We start from the raw sequence: 20301 nt of genomic DNA on the forward strand, positions 1-20301 counted from the left end.
ACTAGGGGGAGCTGAGGTGGGTCTCTTGGCTGAATGCTTTTCTTCCTAGGGGTCTCAACGTCAGAATGCTAAGGAAGTGATCCATTTGCCCTGCAATATTACTAAGTCGTGTGGATTTGTACTGGGGTAAAGGAAGTGAGTTTTCCTCCCACTTGGTTTTGTTTCATTCAGAACTCATCAATTCACTTAGCTCTAACAGTATATTGTAGGCAAATCTTTATGATCTTACTGACGTATGTTTTTTGTATATTTTTCTGTCCCTTTCAGCTTATAGTCAAATACCAAAGTATATCCTAAAACCAAGTATAAATGATTTGAGACTGGCTGCCATTTTAGATGATTCACATCAGCGCTCCCCTCCTCATCACAAATAATTCTTGCACACACGTCAAGGGACTAGATGCTCTAACTCGGTGGATGATTCGGAAATAAAGAATATATTTTGAAATTCCCAGAGAGGACATTATTATGTATCTTGAAATCTCAATGAGGACATGCCTCACTACAAAGAACAGGGATGCCAGTGAAGGAGAAACCCTATATCCTGTTAACCAATCCACTCCTGCATTGCTGGACCCTTTCCTTACAGAAGCTGAACTGTGTGACCGTGTTGTGATAGGTCTTCAGGGGAAACAGGGGATCCGCTTTTTTTTGTGACCTGATTTTCCGAGATCCTTCATGTTATGGGACTGTGGAGTCCTTTCTGTGACTTAGGACCAATGACCAGATGTGCTGTTTCTTTGGTGTTTCAGTGATCGATGATGTTCTTGTAAATCCCTTAGGGAATTTTAATACTGTTCAATCTGTATTTAAATGGTTCGATCTGCCAATAAGGAGTATGACCCTTGGTAGGAATTAATTTTGTATTTGTGAATGGCCAGTTAAGTGAACACCTAAAGAACTTCATAGAGCAGGTGAGCATAAATCTCTCAAGCAAAATGCCTTGTCTGCTTCCTAAGTAACTGATGCCAGTGTGCCAAACTCCAGAACTGCCATTAGTTTGGATATTTGGATGGTTTACTTCAGAAGTCGATTGTAATGCCAGCCTGGTATAGATCATTCTCTGTTTCTTCTGTCCTGAGCCTGTCACCCTGCCGAGTCCCTGTTTCTAGTCTTACAGTATCGTGAAGTACAAAACCACACCAGGCAACTGCAACCAATGGGCATTTGTGGCAACAGGAAGAAAAAGTTGATAGAGGCTCATTGGTATTTGTTTTCTCTCTCTCCCATCTCCTGCGTTCTTACCAGGCAAAAGTAGAAGAAAAGATCCAAGACGTCTTCAGTTCTTACAAGTTCAACCACCTTGTACCAAGGTAAGCATTTAGGAGTTTGAGGGGATCTGGGAGAACACCCCCTCCTCTGTGAGCCTTTCTTCTTTCCTCCATGATGAGCCTGTTCAACCTGGGGGATAAGTCTGCCATGAGACGGGTTTCTTGACCTTGTAGTGCCCTGGGTAAGCATGTGACCCCAAGCCCTTCCTCTGTTAGTGGTTTAGAGGAGATGCTCTCCTCAAGCTGAGCCAGCCTGTGTTATGTGGGGGTACCCCTCAAGGCCTGAACTCTGAGCTCTGAAGACGGGGAGAGGAAATTCATGTTTCTGCTGCTCAGTTGTGACCTGCTACTCTGGTGGTTTTCTTTCTCAGATTATGCTTTGAAACAGATGTAGAGCCCAAGGGGGCAGCAAAGGATGGATTCTCTTGATGTATGCTGTGATCTGATGGGAGGATGGGCCGAGCTGCGCCTTCTCCCAGCCTGGCCCCTGTTGCTAAGCGTGCAGCTGCTCCCAGGGATTCAGTTTCTGGGGAGAAAATAAACAGCGCCTTTTTGCTTTCCTTGGCACTTAGCAAGTTAAAGATTTCTAAGCAATTTGATGTCAGAGATTCCAAAAAGGGGATTATAAGCAGAAACTTATTAGTTAAGTTGAACCTTTATTTTCTCTTGTTTCTAGCTTATACCGTATCACACTAGAGCTTCCTGAGGTTCTTGCCTCCCTTTATTAGCATGCCTCTTCCTGTCACGGGTTGTTCCTCTAGAACCGGACTGTATCACATTTCCAGCCATCAGGATGGATCAGTAGTCTGAAGCTGTGTGTGGCCATCATTTTACCTCAGTGACACAGCATGCTGTCTGGACCACCTCTGGGCCAAGGCGAGCGGGGCTGCTGGCTGATTGGCTGTAGGGAGCGGAGGGCAGGTGACCCTGCCCAAGCCCCTGCGCCTGGGTGCCTTCACTGACTGAAGCGTGACACATGGTTCTAGCCTGAGTGAACCTTGTGGCTTTTATTCCCCACCATTGTAGTTTGCCACTATTTCCTTGAAAAAGAGATTTTCTTCTGCAAGTTCTGATGAGCCAAGGCAGAAAATCATTGGAAAAGGCAAACTGGAAAAAAGGGAAAGGCAGGTAGGAAGGTTATCTTTGTTTTTCTTCCCTGGGAAAAGAAAGAGGGAAATTACCAACTAATGAAAGGAGCGTTTTCCCTAACTGCTAAACTAAATCTCTGTGTTAACCTAAAGGTCAGGCCTCAATAAATGAATGCCACAGCTGGAGATTAGGAAATGAAGCTCATTTGTTTAGACAGCTCGGGGGCTAAAACTAATATAACATAGTATGTCACCTCTACTTAAATAATAAAATTTTTAAATTTTTTCTTAAACCTTTATTTTTATTTTTGAGAGAGAGAGACAGAGTGCAAGCAGGGGAGGGACAGAGAGAGGGAGACAGAATCCGAAGCAGGCTCCAGGCCCTGAGCTGTCAGCACGGAGCCTGATACGGGGCTCGAACTCAGGAGCCATGGCATCCTGACCTGAGCTGACATCAGACGCTTAACCGACTGAGCCACCCAGGTGCTCTCCCCGCCCCCCCCACCCCCACTTTTTAAAAAAATTTTTTAATCCAAAGATTTTTTTAAAGTAGGTTTTAAAAAACATTTATTTTCTTCCAGATTTTTATTTAAATATGGTTTCTATCTTAGAATAATCTCTTAAGATACATTAAATGGAAAAATAAAAATACAGAAAAATATATGAAGTAATCTACCATTTGTGCTAAAGATACAGCAGAGTATTTTTACAGAAAAGTAAATAAACAGCTGAAGGGGGCAGGTAGGCACCAACTCTGCCCAGTCCAGGGGAGGCTTCCCCAGAGGCGGAGGGACTTGGTGGTGGTGAGGGGCGTGATTGCTTTCAGTGGGTCTTTGTGTTTAGCAGTTGCTTCCCCGGTGACTCACCTGATTGGGCTGAGTCTCTGTCTACTGTCTAAGGCTCTGTGCACACATACATGTCCCCAGGGTCCCCAAAGGGACCTTTGATCATTTGACATCCCTTTCCACCCACCATCAGAATAGAGCCCTGGGACTTTTCTTTTATTCTGAGGGGGAATGGGAGGTTACATAGTCTGGAAGGAAGAAGTTGTGTTTTGGAAGTGGTTGTGGAGGACAATAAAAACCATTAAATCCCCTGAATTCAGAGGTCTTAGGTCAGGTGTGGGTGGAAAACAAAAATGTTCCTCTTGGGTTTGGATCCTCTTAGAAAGAGAATATATCAGGGCTCTGGGTTTATTTCAGGAATCTGACATTTCCCATTTTGTCATTGTTGCCTCTAAAAATGAGTGTTTTAAAGGATGCCAGTAAACATTTCATTATGTCACAGCACGCTAATTAATGTTAGAGATGTTACATATTTTGCTGAATGGCTGAGTGAATGGTGGATATAAATCAACATATCAATAGAAGGCTAAAGCCAGATATCACATCCTAGAACAAACTTCTAGGATGAAAGAATAAACCTGAAAATTTAGCAAATTTTTAAAATATTCTCACAATTTCAATATTCAGCGTTTTAGATGTCAAATGTAAAAAGCGTGACACAATGCAGGAACAAAGCTGCTTTTTTAGCTGAGCTGAATATTCTGTTATTAGCAATAAATCTAAACGGCATGGCTTGTTTGTCTTTGAGGCTATGATACCGATCCGTGTGATAGAATCGCACACACACTCAGGACCACTGACCACGCACAGGTCCAGGGATGCTAGGAATGATGCTGAGGGAGACATTTGCCTATTGAACCTTCCAGTGCCACAGCCAGATATCTACCAGATTTGGCTGAAGTTCAAGGCTGAAGCTGAATGTTGATCCATCCTACAATTATTCCCTATTCTATAAATGATTTCCCTCCTTCTCTAAAACTGTGAAACCTGCATCCTGTCCTGGAGTGAGATGCTTTCAACACTTTTGTTTGCCAGTAGCCTGCTTTCCCGTGAAAGTTAATTTTTCATTCCCCGTGGTTATTCTCACTATTCCACACACTTGTGAATTTACTCTTTTCCACTTACTACATTAGCTTTAGTGAGAAATCTGAGATGCATCAACTAAGCACACACACACACACACACACACACACACTCTCTCTCTCTCTCTCTCTCTCTCTCTCTCTCTCTCTCTCTCTCTCACACACACACACACACACACACATATTCACATGTAATTTTCCTCTTGGGAAACAGGGTGGTCAAGGCTGACCCAGGTCCTGCCCCTACTGGGCTCTCAGCCTCATGGGGCAGGTAGCCATTAAACAAACAAATGCAAATACAGAATTACCAATGGGGTGAGTGTCAAAGAAGGGAATTGGAGGCTCTGAGAGAAGAACAGAGAGGATGTATTTTAGGTTGGGAAGTTAGGGAATGTGTCTGAGTCTATTCCATCTGCTACAACAATTTACCATAGACTGAGTGGTTTAAACAACAAACATTTATTTTTAGGGCTGGGAAGCCCAAGATCAAAGCAGCAGCAGATTTGATGTCTGATGAGGGCCCACTCCCTGGTTATAGATGACCATCTTTTTACTGTGTCCTCACGTGAGGAAGGGGTGAGGGAGCTCTCTGGACCCTCTTTTATAGGGTCACTAATCCCTTCATGAGGCTCCACTCCTATGACCTAATCACCTCCCAGAGATGCCACTTCCTAATACCATCACACTGGGGATTAGGATCTCCACCTGAATTTTGAAGGGTCACGAACATTCAGTCTATAGTGGAAGGCCTCTCAAAGAAAGTGGCTCTCAGGATGAGACCCAGAGGGAGAGTAGGAGTTGGTCAGTTTGGGAGGTGGTCGGAGTGTTCCAGGCAGAGGGAACAGCATTAGCTGGAGTCCTGAGACTGCAAAGAAAAGGGCACAAAGAAGGCAGTGTGACTGGAGCTTGGTGAGGGCATGAGTTGAGGTTGGAGAGAAGTAGGTAGAGGCACATCATGAAGGGTCTTGTAACCCAATGGGATTCAAGCCATAGTAAGAAATTATGTTGTATTTACAATATACAATTACATATATTTCTAAGTTCCTTTTTGGACAGCGGAACTGGACTCCCAATATCTTTAACATGTTTACTTACTTGATCATTTCTCTTGTGTGTCCCCATCTCCTGTCCCCCTCTGCACAGCCACACAGATGGCCCTCTCATCCACTTGGATTCCCTGCCCCGCCGCCCCACTCCTGCACAGAGCCTGTGTTGTTCTGCTTCACCTAATTGCACGGGTTTAGGGCTGACTTATTGAGGAAGGAAAGGGAAGGAGCCCTAGCTTTTCAGTTTTAACTTGTTACACAGAAAAGATTTTTGGAAGAGGTGAATTGAGAATAAAGGAATGGCAAGGGTATTAGTTTGTTAGGGCTGCTATAATGAAATGCCGCAGACTGGGTGGCTTAAACAACAGAAATTTATTTTCTCACCGTCTTAGAGGCTGGAGGTCCAAGATCAAGGTGCCAGCAGGGGTGGTTTCTCCTGAGGTCTGTCTCCTTGGCTTGTAGGTGGCCGCCTCCTCATTTCGTCCTCACGTGGCCTTTCCTGTGTATGCTCCTCCCTCGTGTCTCTTCCTCTTCTTATAAGGTCACCAGACCTCATTTAACCTTAAATACTTCTTGTTTTTTTTTCAAGTTTGTTTATTTATTTTGAGAGAGACAGAGACAGCACAAGTGGGGGAGGGGCAGAGAGAGAGGGAGAGAGAGAGAATCCCAAGCAGGCTCCACGCTGTCAGTGCAGAGCCTGGTACGGGGCTTGAACCCACGAAGCCATGAGATCATGACCTGAACTGAAACCAGGAGTCAGATGCTTAACTGACTGAGCCACCCAGATGCCCCCTTAAATACCTCTTTAAAGACTGTGTCTCCAAATACAATCATACTAGGGGTTAGGGATTCAACATATGAATTTTGGGGGACACAGTTGAGTGCAAAACAGTAAGGCTCTTATACAATTTGTGGCTGGCCAAAAGAAGTTGGATATATGACCCTTTAATTTAAAACAATCATAAGCCTCAGAGAAGTTGAAATTCAGTCAATTAGCATTGTGGCCCTTGAAGTTCTATATAAACCAAGAAACCTTTTTTTTTTTTCCTTCAAATGTTTATTTTTGAGAGAGAGAGAGAGAGAGAAAGAGAGAGAGGGCGAGTGAGCGCACAGGCAGGGGAGGGGCAGAGAGAGAGAGAGAGAGGGAGAGACGGAATCTAGTGCAGGCTCCAGGCTCTGAGCTGTCAGCACAGAGCCCAATGTGGGGCCTGAACCCACGAACCATGAGATCATGACTTGAGCTGAAGTCGGATGCTTAACTGACTGAGCCACCCAGGCACCCCAACAAAGAAACCTTTTGCAAGATTTTAGAGTAATCTATACATATCGGCATTAGCATGTATGTGGGTGCATGCCTGTGTGTGTGTATTTATGATTAAGTGGACAAAAATGAAAGAGAGTAGTTTCCCTGGTGGAAATGCTTTCCGCATAGAATTCCTCTTTTCCTGCATGTGGCTGGTCTTCAGATAAAACAAGCCAGAGGAACTTATCAGTTCCCTCCTGGTAGGGCTGCTAGGGCCTGGCTGTGAGTGAGGGTCAGCTAGGAGGGCGCTGTGGGGGAACCTGCCCACAGGGGCCAACCCAGTGCTGCATAAAAGGTGAGTGAGACTCCCTTCAATTAGGTGTTTCTGGGCATGTGAGGTTCCAAGTGTCCAGAGGCAGGATCCTGAAGAGTCAGTCAGACTCAGCAGGGAAGCATTTGCCCTTGAGGTCTTTCGTTTTGTAGTGACTGAAAGGCCCCTTGCTTGTCAAGTGAGGAGTGCTGAGAAGACAAGGAAAAGAGTTTCTTCTCCAGGCTTCCTGTTTTCCCAGGAAGAGGAGGGATTTACTTAGGTGCGCGCTTAGGTGCCTAGTTGGGCTCTCTCAGAATCCTCAGTCCCACCATGAAGGTCAGCTTTGGCCGGCGGGTCTCCTCAGCACGGTGGGTGTGAGCATGAGCGAGAGCTGACCGCTGAGCCAGTCTAGCCTCCCCTCTCCTTGCTGTCTCTGAGTGAACCTGAACTCCCCTGGAGGTTTATCATTCTTTTAAGTTGAAGGGACATATATCCAGGGAGAACAGTCTCATTAGGTCCATCGGAAACTGTCCTTACGGTGCCTTTATTCTTTCTTCTGTTCATTTGACAAACAGATGTTGAGAGCCTGCGCTGTGCTGGGCACAGGTGCTGAAGCCAGGTGTGAGCTCTCCTCGGAGTTACATGGATCGGAGTGGGGAGGCCTACTGACCGGGGAATCGCAGTACACACATCCCTTTCTCACCTGGCCCCTTTCCCCCGCATTGTGCTCAGGGTCACAGACCCTTCTTTACAGGAGACCTTTAATGCTCTCTGGCCTCCCATTTCCGAATGAGGTGGCTGGTGATCTCTTCGGCTTTCCCTTCTCCCCTCGCTCTGTGGCTTAGCATCTCAAGGTATTTGGCGTATTCAAATTCCCGTGACTGTTTCTTCAACAGAAGAGGGCTGACCTGTAGAAAACCCCACTGTGAGTCAGTCCTTTCCGAGTTAGAAATTGGGCGATCTGCCTCCACTTTCTGTATTTGCCCCCACCTGGCTTGGGGTTCTCCTCGCCTGCACTCCATCCTGCTCCCCCCCCCCCCCGCCCCCAGCCTCTCTGCCTGGGCCAGCATGACTGTGAGCTGTTTCACCAGTTCCCTGGTCTCGTTCCGTTCCTTCTCGTCCCACCCTCCTGGTCCTTCCCATGGCATCCGTCTCCCTGCTTCTGCTGAAGGGTCCCGTTGAGATTTCCAAGGAGCAAAGTGCTGTGACGGCGCCTGCCGTGTGGCTTCACCAGAAGTGGTCCCACCCGCTCCAGTGAGGCCTTCACTACCTCCGCGCGCTCCTCTTATCCTCACCTCTTGTACGGTTCCTAACACGTTCCCCCAGTGGCCAAGCCACAACTCTCCCCTGCTCCTGCCCCTGACTCCTGAGAACTCCAGGTTGTCCCGCATGAGTTTCCTCCCCCCTCCCCCACTTCCAAGTCCTGTGTTTGTCTAATGTCACACTCTCATGATGTCTGTCTCTGAGAATGGAGCGTCCTTCCTTATTGCCAGACTCTCCTAGACTGCGCACCTAAGCAAATCCCTCCTCTTCCTGGGAAAACAAACAGGAAGCCTGGAGAAGGAACCCAGAACTCTCCACCCCAACCCTCCTCCCTCTTCGTTGGGGGTCTTTGCTGGTGGATTTTCTCTGGGCTTTTGCATCTTCAGCATCTTGGCTCTCAAGCATTTTTTACCTCTTCTGTGGCTGAACCACTTGCCTTCCCCCCAGTGCCCCATCAGGCTGCCACTCTGTTGTCTTTCTCCCCCCACCCCCACCCCCACACACACCACAGACACACTTAGATTGTGGGTTTGGTTTCCTGTCACTAGTCTTACCCTAGCCCATTCAGCCTGCTGCCACTCCTGCCATCTAGAAAATGCAGATCTGACCATGTCTTTCCCATGCCTAAAATACTTCAGCCACTGCCTTAGAATTTTTTTACTTGGGGGGCACCCGGGTGGCTCAGGTCATGATCTCGAGGTTCGTGAGTTTGAGGCCCACGTCGGGTACCATGCTGACAGAAGCCTGCTTGGGCTTCTCTCTCTCTCTACCCCTTCCCCACTTGCACTTTCTCTTTCTCTCTCTCTCAAAATAACTAAACTTAAAAAAAAAAAAAGAATTTTTTTTTACTTGCCTTTTATTTTTTTGTAACAGCTTTGAGATACAATTCAGATATCGGATATCATATAATTCACCCATTTAAAGTGTACAATTCAGTGGTTTTTAGTCTATTGACAGGGTTGTGTAGCCATCACCACGGTTAATTTAGAACATTTTCATCACCGCGCAGAGAAATTCTGTCCCCCTTAGCTATCCCCCTCCCATCCCTCTGTTCCCAGCCAGCCCCTGGCAACCACTTCAGCTGTGGATTTGCCTCTTCTGGACATTTCGTATAAACAGAATGATACACTATGTGGTCTTTCTGTGACAGCTTCTTTTACTTAGCATGGACTTTTCAAGGGCCATCTGATGCTTGAAGCACAGTGACTCCCATTTGCTCTTCGGTTTAAAGTCAAACTCCCCACGCATTTATAAGTCCTGCGTGGTCTGACGCCTCCGTACCTCTCCCGTCTGATTGCTCATGGCTCACTACCTTGTACATCTGCTCCCGCTGAACTGACCCTACACAAACGTGCCACATTGTTCCTTTCCTGAAGCGCCTGCCCCATCCCCTTCTTTTTGGCTGGCTAACTCATGTCCCGGGTCTCCTTCGTTTCTTGACGTAGTGCTGTGTCCTTTGGGAAGTTAGTTCTGATCCTCTGTGCCTTCCTGTGTGCTGCCAGAGCCCGTCAGGCTTTCTGTTTGTCGGATGGGGCCCCGGCTGCCAGTGGCTCATCGGTGTCCACCTCTGGACACAGGGCTGTAGCTCTGGGGAGCAGGGTCAGTGTCCACTGATCCGTGCAGGATGCTCGGCCCGCACAGAGTGGGCACTCCCTGAGTCCTGACCCTTGGAGCTCCTTGAAAGAGAAAGTGAGTCTGTCCTTCTCTTCTTCTTTGTGATCTGGAATCTGCTCTCTCTGCTCCCTGAACTCTCCTAAGGTCACCAGCCACTTTATCGTTTGTTCTCTTTTTCCTCAGTCTTGCCGCATCATCTGCGACTGTTAAATACCTCCATGGAGGTCTCTCCTCCTGTTTCACCTGGGACACAACATTGCCTTTGTCCTCCTCCCACATATGCAGCGTTCTTTAATTCTCTCCTCTGGCTCCTCAGCCTCTGAGCCCTTAAAGATGGGTTCTCCCCCAGTTCAGCATACAGATTTTTCTCTCTGCTTTGTCCTCTACTCCTGCAGCCTCACCTGTCACCTGCATGCAGGTAAATGACTCCTAGTCTGTCTGTGTCACTTGGAGCCTTCTCCTGAGTCTCACATGTGTTTCCAACAGTGCGACTGACGTCCTCACCCACATAGACTTCCCGTGCCATACAGCCCCCCTGCCCGTGGGTCACCATGGTGTTAAGCCCCAAGTGCTCTAAGGACTTCTACTCTGGTAGATTCTTGGCACCCGCCTTACCCAGTGTTCCCACCTCATCTCTCTCCATGCTTAGTGCTTTCACTCAGTCTCCTTTGTAAACACATGTTGAACGCCTACTGCTGCCAGATAATTTTTCTAAAAGCTTAGTTTTTTTCATTTTTTTTCTCAGCTCAAAGCCTTCAGGACTTCACCTTATACATGGCTAGAATGAAAAAGACAAGAAATAACAAGCATTGGTGAGGATGTAGGGGGAAAAGAACCCTACTGCACTGTTGGTGGGAATGCAAACTGATGCAGCCACTGTGGGAGACAGTATGGAGGTTGCTCAACATTTAAAATAAGAAATACCATATGATCCAGTAATTCCGCTACTGGGTATTTACCCAAAGAAAGCAAAAAAACTAATTTGAAAAGATATATGCATCCCTGTGCTTATTGCAGCATTATTTATAATAGCCAAGATACGGGGGCACCTGGGTGTCTCGGTTAAGCATCCGACTTCGGCTCAGGTCATGATCTCGTGGTTCGTGGATTTGAGCCCCATGTCAGGCTCTGTGCTCACAGCCCAGAGTCTGGAGCCTGCTTCAGATTCTGTGTCTCCCTTTCTCTCTGTCCCTCCCCCACTTTTGTGCCCCCCCCAAATAAATAAACATTAAAAAAATTTATAATAGCCAAGATATGGAAGCAACCCTGAGTGTCCATCAATAGATGAATAGATAAAGATGTGGTATATATACATAATGGAATATTACTCAGCCATAAAAAAAAGAATGGGATCTTGCCATTTGCAACAACATGGATGGACCTAGAAGGTATTATGCTAAGTGAAATAAGTCAGACAGAGATATTGGTGATAGATGGTAGCTTCACTTGTGGTGAGCACAGCATAATGCATAAACTTGTTGAATCACTAGGTAATACACTTGAAACTGATGTTAACATTGTGTGCCAACTATGCTTCGATAAAAAAATAAACACAGTTGAAGTGGAAAAAAAAAAAAAAAGAAGAAGAAGAAAACCTCCAGGGTCTACCTCTGCCTACTAAAATTGAGTAGAAATTCCTTAGCTGGCATCCCAGACCCCTATAAAAGGGCTTGCATTGCCTTTTTGGCCATTTGTCCTTTATTCCTAATATTCAGGCCAGATTCCCCCACACCTCTTGCGCACTTTATACCTGCGCTCCACCATACAGTGGCCGTTTGCCTCCCGCAGCTATTTAAACTTAAATTAACTAAAATGCAACAAAATTTGAAATTCATCTCCTCAGTCGCACTGGCACACTTCATGCGCCCAGTAGCCGCTTGTGGCTGGTAGCTGCCTGTTGGACAGCACAGATACCGTTCCCATCATTGCTGACAAAGTTCTTTTGGACAGCACTCGTCTGAACCTGCTCGTTTCTTTTCCTTCTGGCTACCATCTCCTCACCCTCTCTACCAGTAAACATTTTTTTCCCTCTACCGTGGCCACCCGCCTTATACTCCTCTTCTTCCACACGACCTTTCCTGATCGTTCCTTTCTTAATGAGACGCCCCCAGCCCCTGGCTTTAGAGCCTTGGTAGTATTTTATCTGTTTCCTTCATGAAATCTACCCATTTGTTTTTTATATCGTAGCCACTTGTGTCTTTAAGTCATTTCCAGTACTGAACTGAGAGACTTTCTGAGGTGAAGACTACATTAATGGCTTTACTCTGAGCATGGTACGGTGGGAGTTCAATAAACAATTTTTGTTTTATTTTATTTTATTTATTTATTTTTTTAAGTTTATTTGAGAGGGGCATCTGGATGTCTCGGTTGAGCGTCCAACTTCAGCTCAGGTCATGATCTCACAGTTCGTGAGTTCAAGCCCCGCATCGGGCTCTGTGCTGACAGCTCAGAGCCTGGAGCCTGCTTCAGATTCTGTGTCTCCTTCTCTCTCTGCCTGCCCCCCACTCAGGCTCTGTCTGTCTGTCTGTCTCTCTCTCTCAAAAAACAAAACCAAAACAAAAAAAAACTCATTAAAGTTTATTTGAGAGAGAGCGTGCATGTATGTGAATGGGGGAGGGGCAGAGAGTGAGGGAGAGAGAGAGGGAGAGAGAGAGCATCCCAAGTAGACTCCGCACTGTCAGTGCAGAGCCCGACTTGGGGTTTGAACCCACGAACCATGAGATCATGACCTGAGCCGAATCAAGAGTCAGAAGCCTAACTGACTGAGCCACCCAGGTGCCCCAAACAATTTTGGAATGGATCACCTAGAAAACAGAACAGTTCTTTTTTAATTTGTGTTATCAGTAAGCACAGGGGACGTCTTGCCGTTCTGTTCTTTTTTCATTCCTTCTGTAATCACACAGGCCTCTTCTGTGAGACCAAGCGAGAAGTGTGGCCCCCTGCAGCCCCTGTCCTTTGCCCTGCTCATGCAGGTGGCCACAGGAGGCACATTCCACCTTATAGGCCAGTGTTGCTGACGTCAGTGCCAAGGAGAGCAGCTGGCTGCAGAATACGATTATGATCCCCTGGCCAGGGCAGTGGGTCAGCACGCAGGAGGTGGAATTTCAGGGAGGGAATAACAGACGCACAGCTGAGGGGCAGGCAGGGTATGAACGACCCACCTTGGAGAAGTGACCCCAGAAGAAATGACTGAAATGTCAGAGGCTAACCAAGTCAAGAAAGTGGTGAGGCTCAGATTGGAATTGCTTACAGGGTGGGGAGCCACAAGATGTGTGTTCACAGTGAAACCCTGCAGGAGCTTTCTGGACGGTTTGTCATCGCCTGGCCTGTGTATTCACTGTGGCTTTTCACTTAGCCCAGAGTCACCTACCATGAAGGAGAGGAACTCACCCAGAACATTTGCCAGCACGTTTTCAGATGTGTTAGGGACATTCAGGTGCTGGCCGCCTCTCTCTGGTTTGGCTGCCCTTGGGAGCTGAAGGGGATGCTGGTTACGTACTTGTTGGTGGTAGGGGGGTGGGGGATTGTCCCAAAGCTGGGAGTGTATGTGTGTGCACACGTGTTCTGTAGCAGGGTGGAGGTTTTCAAGCTCCATGTCTTTCCAGGCTTATTTTGCAGAGGGAGAAGCACTTCCATTACCTGAAAAGAGGCCTTCGACAGCTGACCGACGCCTATGAGGTAAGTATACTGCCCAGGAGCTCTGTCAGATGGTCAGCCAGACGGTCCTCCTTTTTTCTGTTGGAATGTAAAACACCCATCAGCCTGGCCTCCTGCAGAGTCACTCTTTGTACCACGTGGCTGTGGCAGGAAGTAGGTTCATGGGGAGTGGGGAGCCTGGGCCACAGGGCTGGGACTCCCACTTCTGAAAGGGCAGAACCAGGTCTCTTCCAGTCTTCTCCTTCCCACCCCCCCGCCACCCCCAACCCAAAGACAGAGCACCCTAGATGGGGTGGCGCTTTCTTGAACCGTTAGATCACAGTGAGGGGTTCTCGTGCTTTCTGCTGGATGCCCCTTGCCAGCTAGCTGAAAGGCAGTTACCTGTCCATCGCTAATCCTTTGCCCTATAAGCCAATCTAATTCCTATGCTGGCCAAAGGATCAGCATATAAATCCCAGCGAGGGCTAACACAGTTTAGCAGTATAAAAATGCCCACGCTTAGAGTGCATTTTAAATCTCATTCCCCAGAGCTCTGGGGTTCTACCAAGGGGCCTCAGGGGAGGGCAGTGGTGGTGGAGGAGGTGGTGGGGGGAGGGTGTTGGGAAGGTGGCAGGCAGAGGACAAATGTCAACAGGAGGGCTCCAGTCCTTCTGCCTTACTTTACACACAGCAGCCTTGCTTTTCATTTGCTTTTTATTTTTGGGGGTCTACATTTGATTATTTGCAGCAGGGATTGTCCAACTGAAATGCCGGTAGACCCAAGCAGGTAGCATAAATAAGAGAAGTGGGCAGGTGGGAGGGAGACTGAGGCAAACCAAAGGCCCTGTGCTTTTCCTGTGTTGCTGCCAGGTGCTGCTATCCAGGAACGCAGACCCAGGCGTGCCAGATCTTTCTCTCTCTCTCTCTCTCTCTCTCTCTCTCTCTCTCTCTCTCTCTCTTGCTTTTTTCAAACGAAGCCAGATTTCTGTGTGAATCTCCCAATGCTTAAATGTTGCAACTAATTCTAATTAAAAAAACAACACGCTACAGGGAGCAAGCAGAACAGGTCCCGGGCTAGACCTGGCCTTGGCTCAACATTTTCAATCTTTGCTGGGAGTCTTCTGTAGTTAGGGTGCAGTCAGCCCTGATACAGTTAATACCATACCAGGGAACAGTTGAACAGAGGGCTGAAAGCTTACCATGCCTTATCTCATTTAATCCTCACAGCTGCTAGGTGAGGTAGGTGAGTATTTCTTACAGATAAGGAAACAGGCCTAGGAAGATTAAGTCACTGCTCAAAAACACGTAACTGTAAGCGGAAGAGCTGGGACTGCCACCCAGACAGGCCAGAACCACACCACTTGCTCCCCAGGTGGCGGCCTCACCACAGCCAGAATGGTCAGCACATTTTTGAGGAGGGCAGCTTGGGCCACTGGAAAGAGCACTGGTGTGGGAGTCCCAAAAACCTGACTTCCTGTCTCAGCTTTGACATTTGATGTCTTTTCTCTGGGAAAAGTTCATCTCTCTGGACCTTATTTATATACTTTTAATCTGGAAAACTGGAATAATAATACTACCTGCCTGCCTAGCCTTGAATGCTCAGTACAGGTTTGTGGGTTGAATCATGATCCAAAGCTGTTCACATATGACCTTGGGAAGCCTTTCCCAGCCCCCCAGGCAGAATTAGGCTCTTCGTGTGCTCCCTCAGGACTCTGCTTCTGCCCATTACAGCATATACCGTTATTCAGGTACATGTATACATGTGATATGTGCCATCTTGTTCCGTAAAGCGATAAGGTAACTTGTGCTTAAATGCATCTGTCCAGAGCCCTCTTCCTCTGCAGATAAACACACACATTCTATATCCGAAGAACCTCAACAGTAGGAACTGAATTTTATTCATTATTTTGCCCGCAGTATCTAATGCAATGCTTGGCCCACACAAGGACATGCTAAATATTTGTTGAATCAATGAGTGAGTTAATCCCAGGAAATCCCTTTCTGAGAGTATATATCGACTTGGGTCTGCACTGAGAAGACAGCATCACTTAACTTCCTAGCATGTGGGCACTCCTCTGCTCAGCCTTCCTTAGGTGCCTGTCAGGGAAGGACCCAGTGGGGGCAAGGTAAACTTCTTTGTCCCATTGTCCTTTCTGCACACGTGTTCATTTCAGCTGCTGGCTGGGGCCACAAAGCAAAGTGTCCTTCATTCGTTTATTGTTCATAGGGTGCCTTCCTCCCCCTTTCTAAGCTGCTGGGGTGAGACAGATGTTGCCTTGTCAGCAGCATCTTGGAATGATTCTGAACGAGGGGTGTGTTTTCTCCCCTGTGCCTTTCACAGTGTCTGGATGCCAGCCGCCCATGGCTCTGCTACTGGATTCTGCACAGCTTGGAGCTACTGGACGAACCCATCCCCCAGATGGTGGCCACAGAGTGAGTCTGGCTTCAGGGAACCTGGGCTGTTCTCTGAAATTCTGTTTTGAGTTGGGGGGTTCCTTGTGTTTTGTTTCCGTTTTATTGATTTTGAATGAAAAACACATCATGCTACAAAGAAATCCTTGCCCTCCTCTTGACCCCAGTAACTTCCTGAATCTCCTCCACTCTAGAAGCCTATTGTGAGCTCGTGGGTAGAACAAGACTTTGAACTCCCAAGAGAAGGATTCTGGTTTCTTCTGTGGCCTTTTCTTTTGGCTCTTGCTCTGGTCTTGGAGAAAATTCCTCATCATCAATTCTGAGAGACGTGATTTTGCTAGAAAGTACAGTATGCATTTGAATAGCTTCTGTGAGGAAGCATGTGCCAAGCCAATAAGCAAAAATGCCTTTGCCTTTCATAAACACCTCCATAGGCATCCCCCTTCACCAGTGCCTGGGGGATAGTGTAGCTCTTGATGTCCTAGATGGGTTACACCCTTGGTGCCCAAATGCCTTGACTCGAATATTCTCAAACTTCTGATTTATGAGTAGAGATCTAAGCAACTAAGATTCTTCCCAAACTGTTCTGGGAATGAGTGTGGCACCTCATCTTTAGAAGCTCATCACAATTTATACTTTAAAGAAGAAACTTTAGGGATACCTGGGGTGGGAAAGGGCAGCCAGGAATGGAATCTAATGCTCCCGGTCTCACTGAGAATAAGCACGTTCCCTTGGAGGCATCTTGAGTTCACCTGCTCCCCTGGTGCTCCTGAAGGAGAGGAGTCTGGGAGGAAAGGCCCGCGAGCCAGGTCCGTTTTTCCACAGCACCAGTGACAGCCGTGCAAGGGTGCGTGCAGGCTAGTCCAGGCCCCCCCTCTGGTCCCCCTGCCCCTGCCTGGGGTCACACTGTCAGGTCAGAAGAACAGAACCACACATTGTCTCATTCGTTCTGCCTTAACAATAACCTCTCATTCTTGCCTTCCTGGGCAGGGTGTCTTGTGATGACTATGGATAGGGAAGATAATGAAGAATTAGACCATTAACCCCTGTGATATGTACGGAGCTTTCTGAGAGAGAGGAAAAGTATGCATTGTCCTCATCATGCGGCTGCTGCAAGCCTGGGTGCTTCTGGCTCTGGAAGTAGAATTGGACACAGTTTCTGCAATAACAGGAATTTAATTGTCAAAATAAAGGCCCATGTGTTTTTGAAATACCAGTTGGGGGTTGTGGATTGTTTAGAAAATTTCTCCCCCACACATACACAATCAGGATGCACGCTAGGGGAAATGGGAGAGTCGTACACGAAAGAAGAAAAAAAGCGGTGGAAGATTCTGGAAGAGGGAAGTATAGGTGGGCCCCCGAGGAGGACGTAGTTGCTGAAGAGGAAGCACTCAGGTCAAACTGGGGTCAGCATCGATTTTGAGTTTCTTTCTAGGTTGTATACCTAGTGTTTGATAGGTGAGACTTTGCTGAGGAAATAAGTGTCAGAGCAGCTCTCGTGGCAACATCAGGTAGGAAGAGAGGGCCCCCTCGAAAGGGCTTTTCACAGTGAACAACTAGCGACAACCTAAACATCAACAGTAGGGATGTGTTAAAGTGTATATGAAGTTTAAGTAAAATATGGTACAATACATACAGTGAAATACTGTGCAGCCATTTAAAAACTTGACGTTAATTGTACTTATTATAGTGGTCATTTCACAGTATGTACAAATACTGAATTGCTTTGTTGTACACCTAAACTAACACAATGTTGTTTATCGATTTTACTTTAATAAAAACCAAATGCACATGAAGTATATATTTGTATATAAAAATGCATGTATTTACATAGAAAGATACCCATGGATTAAGTGAAAATAGATAGTTAAAAAGATTCAACTTCTGTAGATTAAAAATATAGCTGGTTAGGGGCGCCTGGGTGGCTCAGTCGGTTGAGCATCCAATTCTTGATTTCAGCTCAGGTCATGATCCTAGGGTCGTGGGATGGAGCTCCAGTCAGGCTCTGTGCTGAGCGAGGAGCCTGCTTAAGATTCTCTTTCTCTCTCTGTCTCTGTCTCTTTCCCTCTCTTTTCCCTCTCTTCCTCTGCCCCACTCCATTAATGCACTCTTTTTCTTAAAAAAAAAAAAAAAAAAATATATATATATATATACACACACATAAATATATAATAAAAATATAATATTACATATAATATATAAATATATAAAAACATATAATATATAAATATATATGATATATAAAATATGTAATATATATAATACATATATAATATATAATATATAACCAGCCATATATATGTATGCGTATATGTATATATGGCTGGTTATATGCATAGAGAAAACCAGAAAGGTGTATACACACTTGGTAATAGTTATTTCTAGATGGTGAAGTTAAAGGTGAATTTTCTTCTGTTTTTTTTCCTAAGCCTATTTCCATGTTCTAAAACTTTATTTATTGTTTCGTACTTAAAAGAATGTTTTAAAACTAAAAAGCTACTTTGTTCTAATTTCACGAACCAGTTGGTAGTGAATGACTTAAGAATTTCTGCTTTCACAGCTGCCTTAAAATCTTTACGTGTGGTTCTTCTGATTTAACAGACTTTTAAAGAATTACTTAGGCTTTCCAACAACAATGTATTTTGTTTCATGCCTAGCAGACAGTTCAGTCTAGGTCCAGATAATATCTGTTATCAACAGAGCCTAGTAGCTCTGACCTATAAGGAAATGAACTATTTTTAGTAAGATATGAGAAATCTTAATGATTTCTGTAAAAATATTGGGATTTTTAAAAGACTCTCTGATATCGGATGTATTTTGCACAGAGAAAGGAAATGCTTTGAAATTATGGTCAGCTTTCTGTCCCTTTCTTCTTCATATAACTATTAAGGTGCAGAGTTTAGCTCTGGAGTTTTATTATTTTCCTGCCCTTTTCTTTCCCCACTCTGCCACTTAGTGCAGGTGACACGCACATACACACACATTTCTCTCTCCTATTTCGTTCACCTTTGCGCTTCTGTTTAGGGAACAAGATGGCAAGCTGAGTTCCCTCTAGTGGACAAAATCACCTTCTCAGCTACTGTCACTGTTAAGAGAAGCCAGCAAGACCAGGTTTTTACTGCTGGTCTCAGATCTTTCAAAAACAACATATTCATAGGTAGGAACGTAGCTTGCCTCTCTAAGAGGTTGTATCCACAAATTGATATGTATGTTTACCTGAAATAAATTAATATTTTGGTACCAGACTAAGTACATTTGTTAACGATTTTAACGGAAGGAAGGAAGCGTCCTTTAATGAGAATCCCATGCTTCGTTATTGAAAAGTACCGTAACATAACACACAGAGTAAAGTGAAATCACAGGGAGACCGCTGCATTGTTGAAGTTAGGTTTCTAGCTTCTGTAAGATCTGAAAATTGTCTTTAACTTCATTGTTTTAAGACTTTTCTGCTTATAAAGTTTTTCCAAATGTTCATTAGTTTAAATTTTCGTGTGTCACTGTTTTGCTATTTCCCCTTCAAAAAGTTATTCATAGCTGATCCCCTGAATAGCTCTTCAAATATTTTTCCTTTTATTTATTTATTTTTTTTAATTTAATGGGTTTTTTTTTTTATGTTTTATTTTATTTTTGAGACAGAGAGAGACAGAGCATGAGTGGGGGAGGGTCAGAGAGAGAGGGAGACACAGAATCCGAAACAGGCTCCAGGCTTTGAGCTGTCAGCACAGAGCCCGACACGGGGCTCGAACTCACAGACGGTGAGATCATGACCTGGGCCGAAGTCGGAAGCGCAACCGACTGAGCCACCCAGGCGCCCCAAATATTTTTCCTTTTAACTTTTAAATGTAATTTGTTGCCTTACCTTTCTGTGAAGATACCTTACCTAGTCCTCTGCGTTCTGGGCATTTTTTGGCCAGGTGCTCCTGGTGTCGAGTAGGTAGAGGAGGGCAGGGGTGCTCCTAGATTTCCTCCACAGGTCAGTTCCCACAACGAACAACCACACAGTCCAAAATGTCAGACTGCCAAGGTGGAGAAACCCTGCTCTACAATAACCAACTTTAGACTTGACCTTCCCTCCAGAACAGCAGGTTCCAGAGGATGACTGTGCTTGATGGAGTCAGACAATGTGTCAGACTCCATGGGCGGCTCCCGCCTCCTGGAATCGGTGAGGAGCCTGTCATTTCCACCTGCTCACTGCTGTGCTCTGCTAGGGAAGGAGCTCTTCTCTCCCTCGTACTAAGCTGGAGTTGTTTTATGGTATGAAATTCAAAAGCCTTAGTACTAGAGGAAGCTGGATGTCCATGCATCCATCTTCTATTGGCATCTCCCCGCAAGCCGTCCTGCTCAAGGATGACCATTCCTTTCCCAAAGCTGTGATCTTTGTAACTTATTCTCGGCCTTCAGTCTGTCCATGGTAACCTACTGTGGTGCTGAAGGTTTTCTTAAATCTTATCTAAATTCTGCTGCTGCAAACTAGCTTCAGTGTTTGTTTCT

The 20301-nt window shown here is 45.9% G+C and overlaps 1 protein-coding gene across 1 annotated transcript in view; it reads left to right on the top strand.

Annotated features, from left to right (window-relative positions):
- FNTB (farnesyltransferase, CAAX box, beta) overlaps positions 1-20301 on the top strand; it is a 66750-nt gene that overhangs the window by 13885 nt on the left and 32564 nt on the right. The window contains exons 2-4 of the mRNA XM_019451547.2: positions 1249-1313; positions 13368-13440; positions 15740-15831. Of these exons, the coding sequence (XP_019307092.1) occupies positions 1249-1313; positions 13368-13440; positions 15740-15831 (230 nt within the window). The remainder of the gene's footprint in view (positions 1-1248; positions 1314-13367; positions 13441-15739; positions 15832-20301) is intronic.

Source organism: Panthera pardus, unplaced genomic scaffold (assembly GCF_024362965.1).
Source record: "Panthera pardus isolate Hobbes unplaced genomic scaffold, ASM2436296v1 HiC_scaffold_24, whole genome shotgun sequence".
Classification (NCBI taxonomy): domain Eukaryota; kingdom Metazoa; phylum Chordata; class Mammalia; order Carnivora; family Felidae; genus Panthera; species Panthera pardus.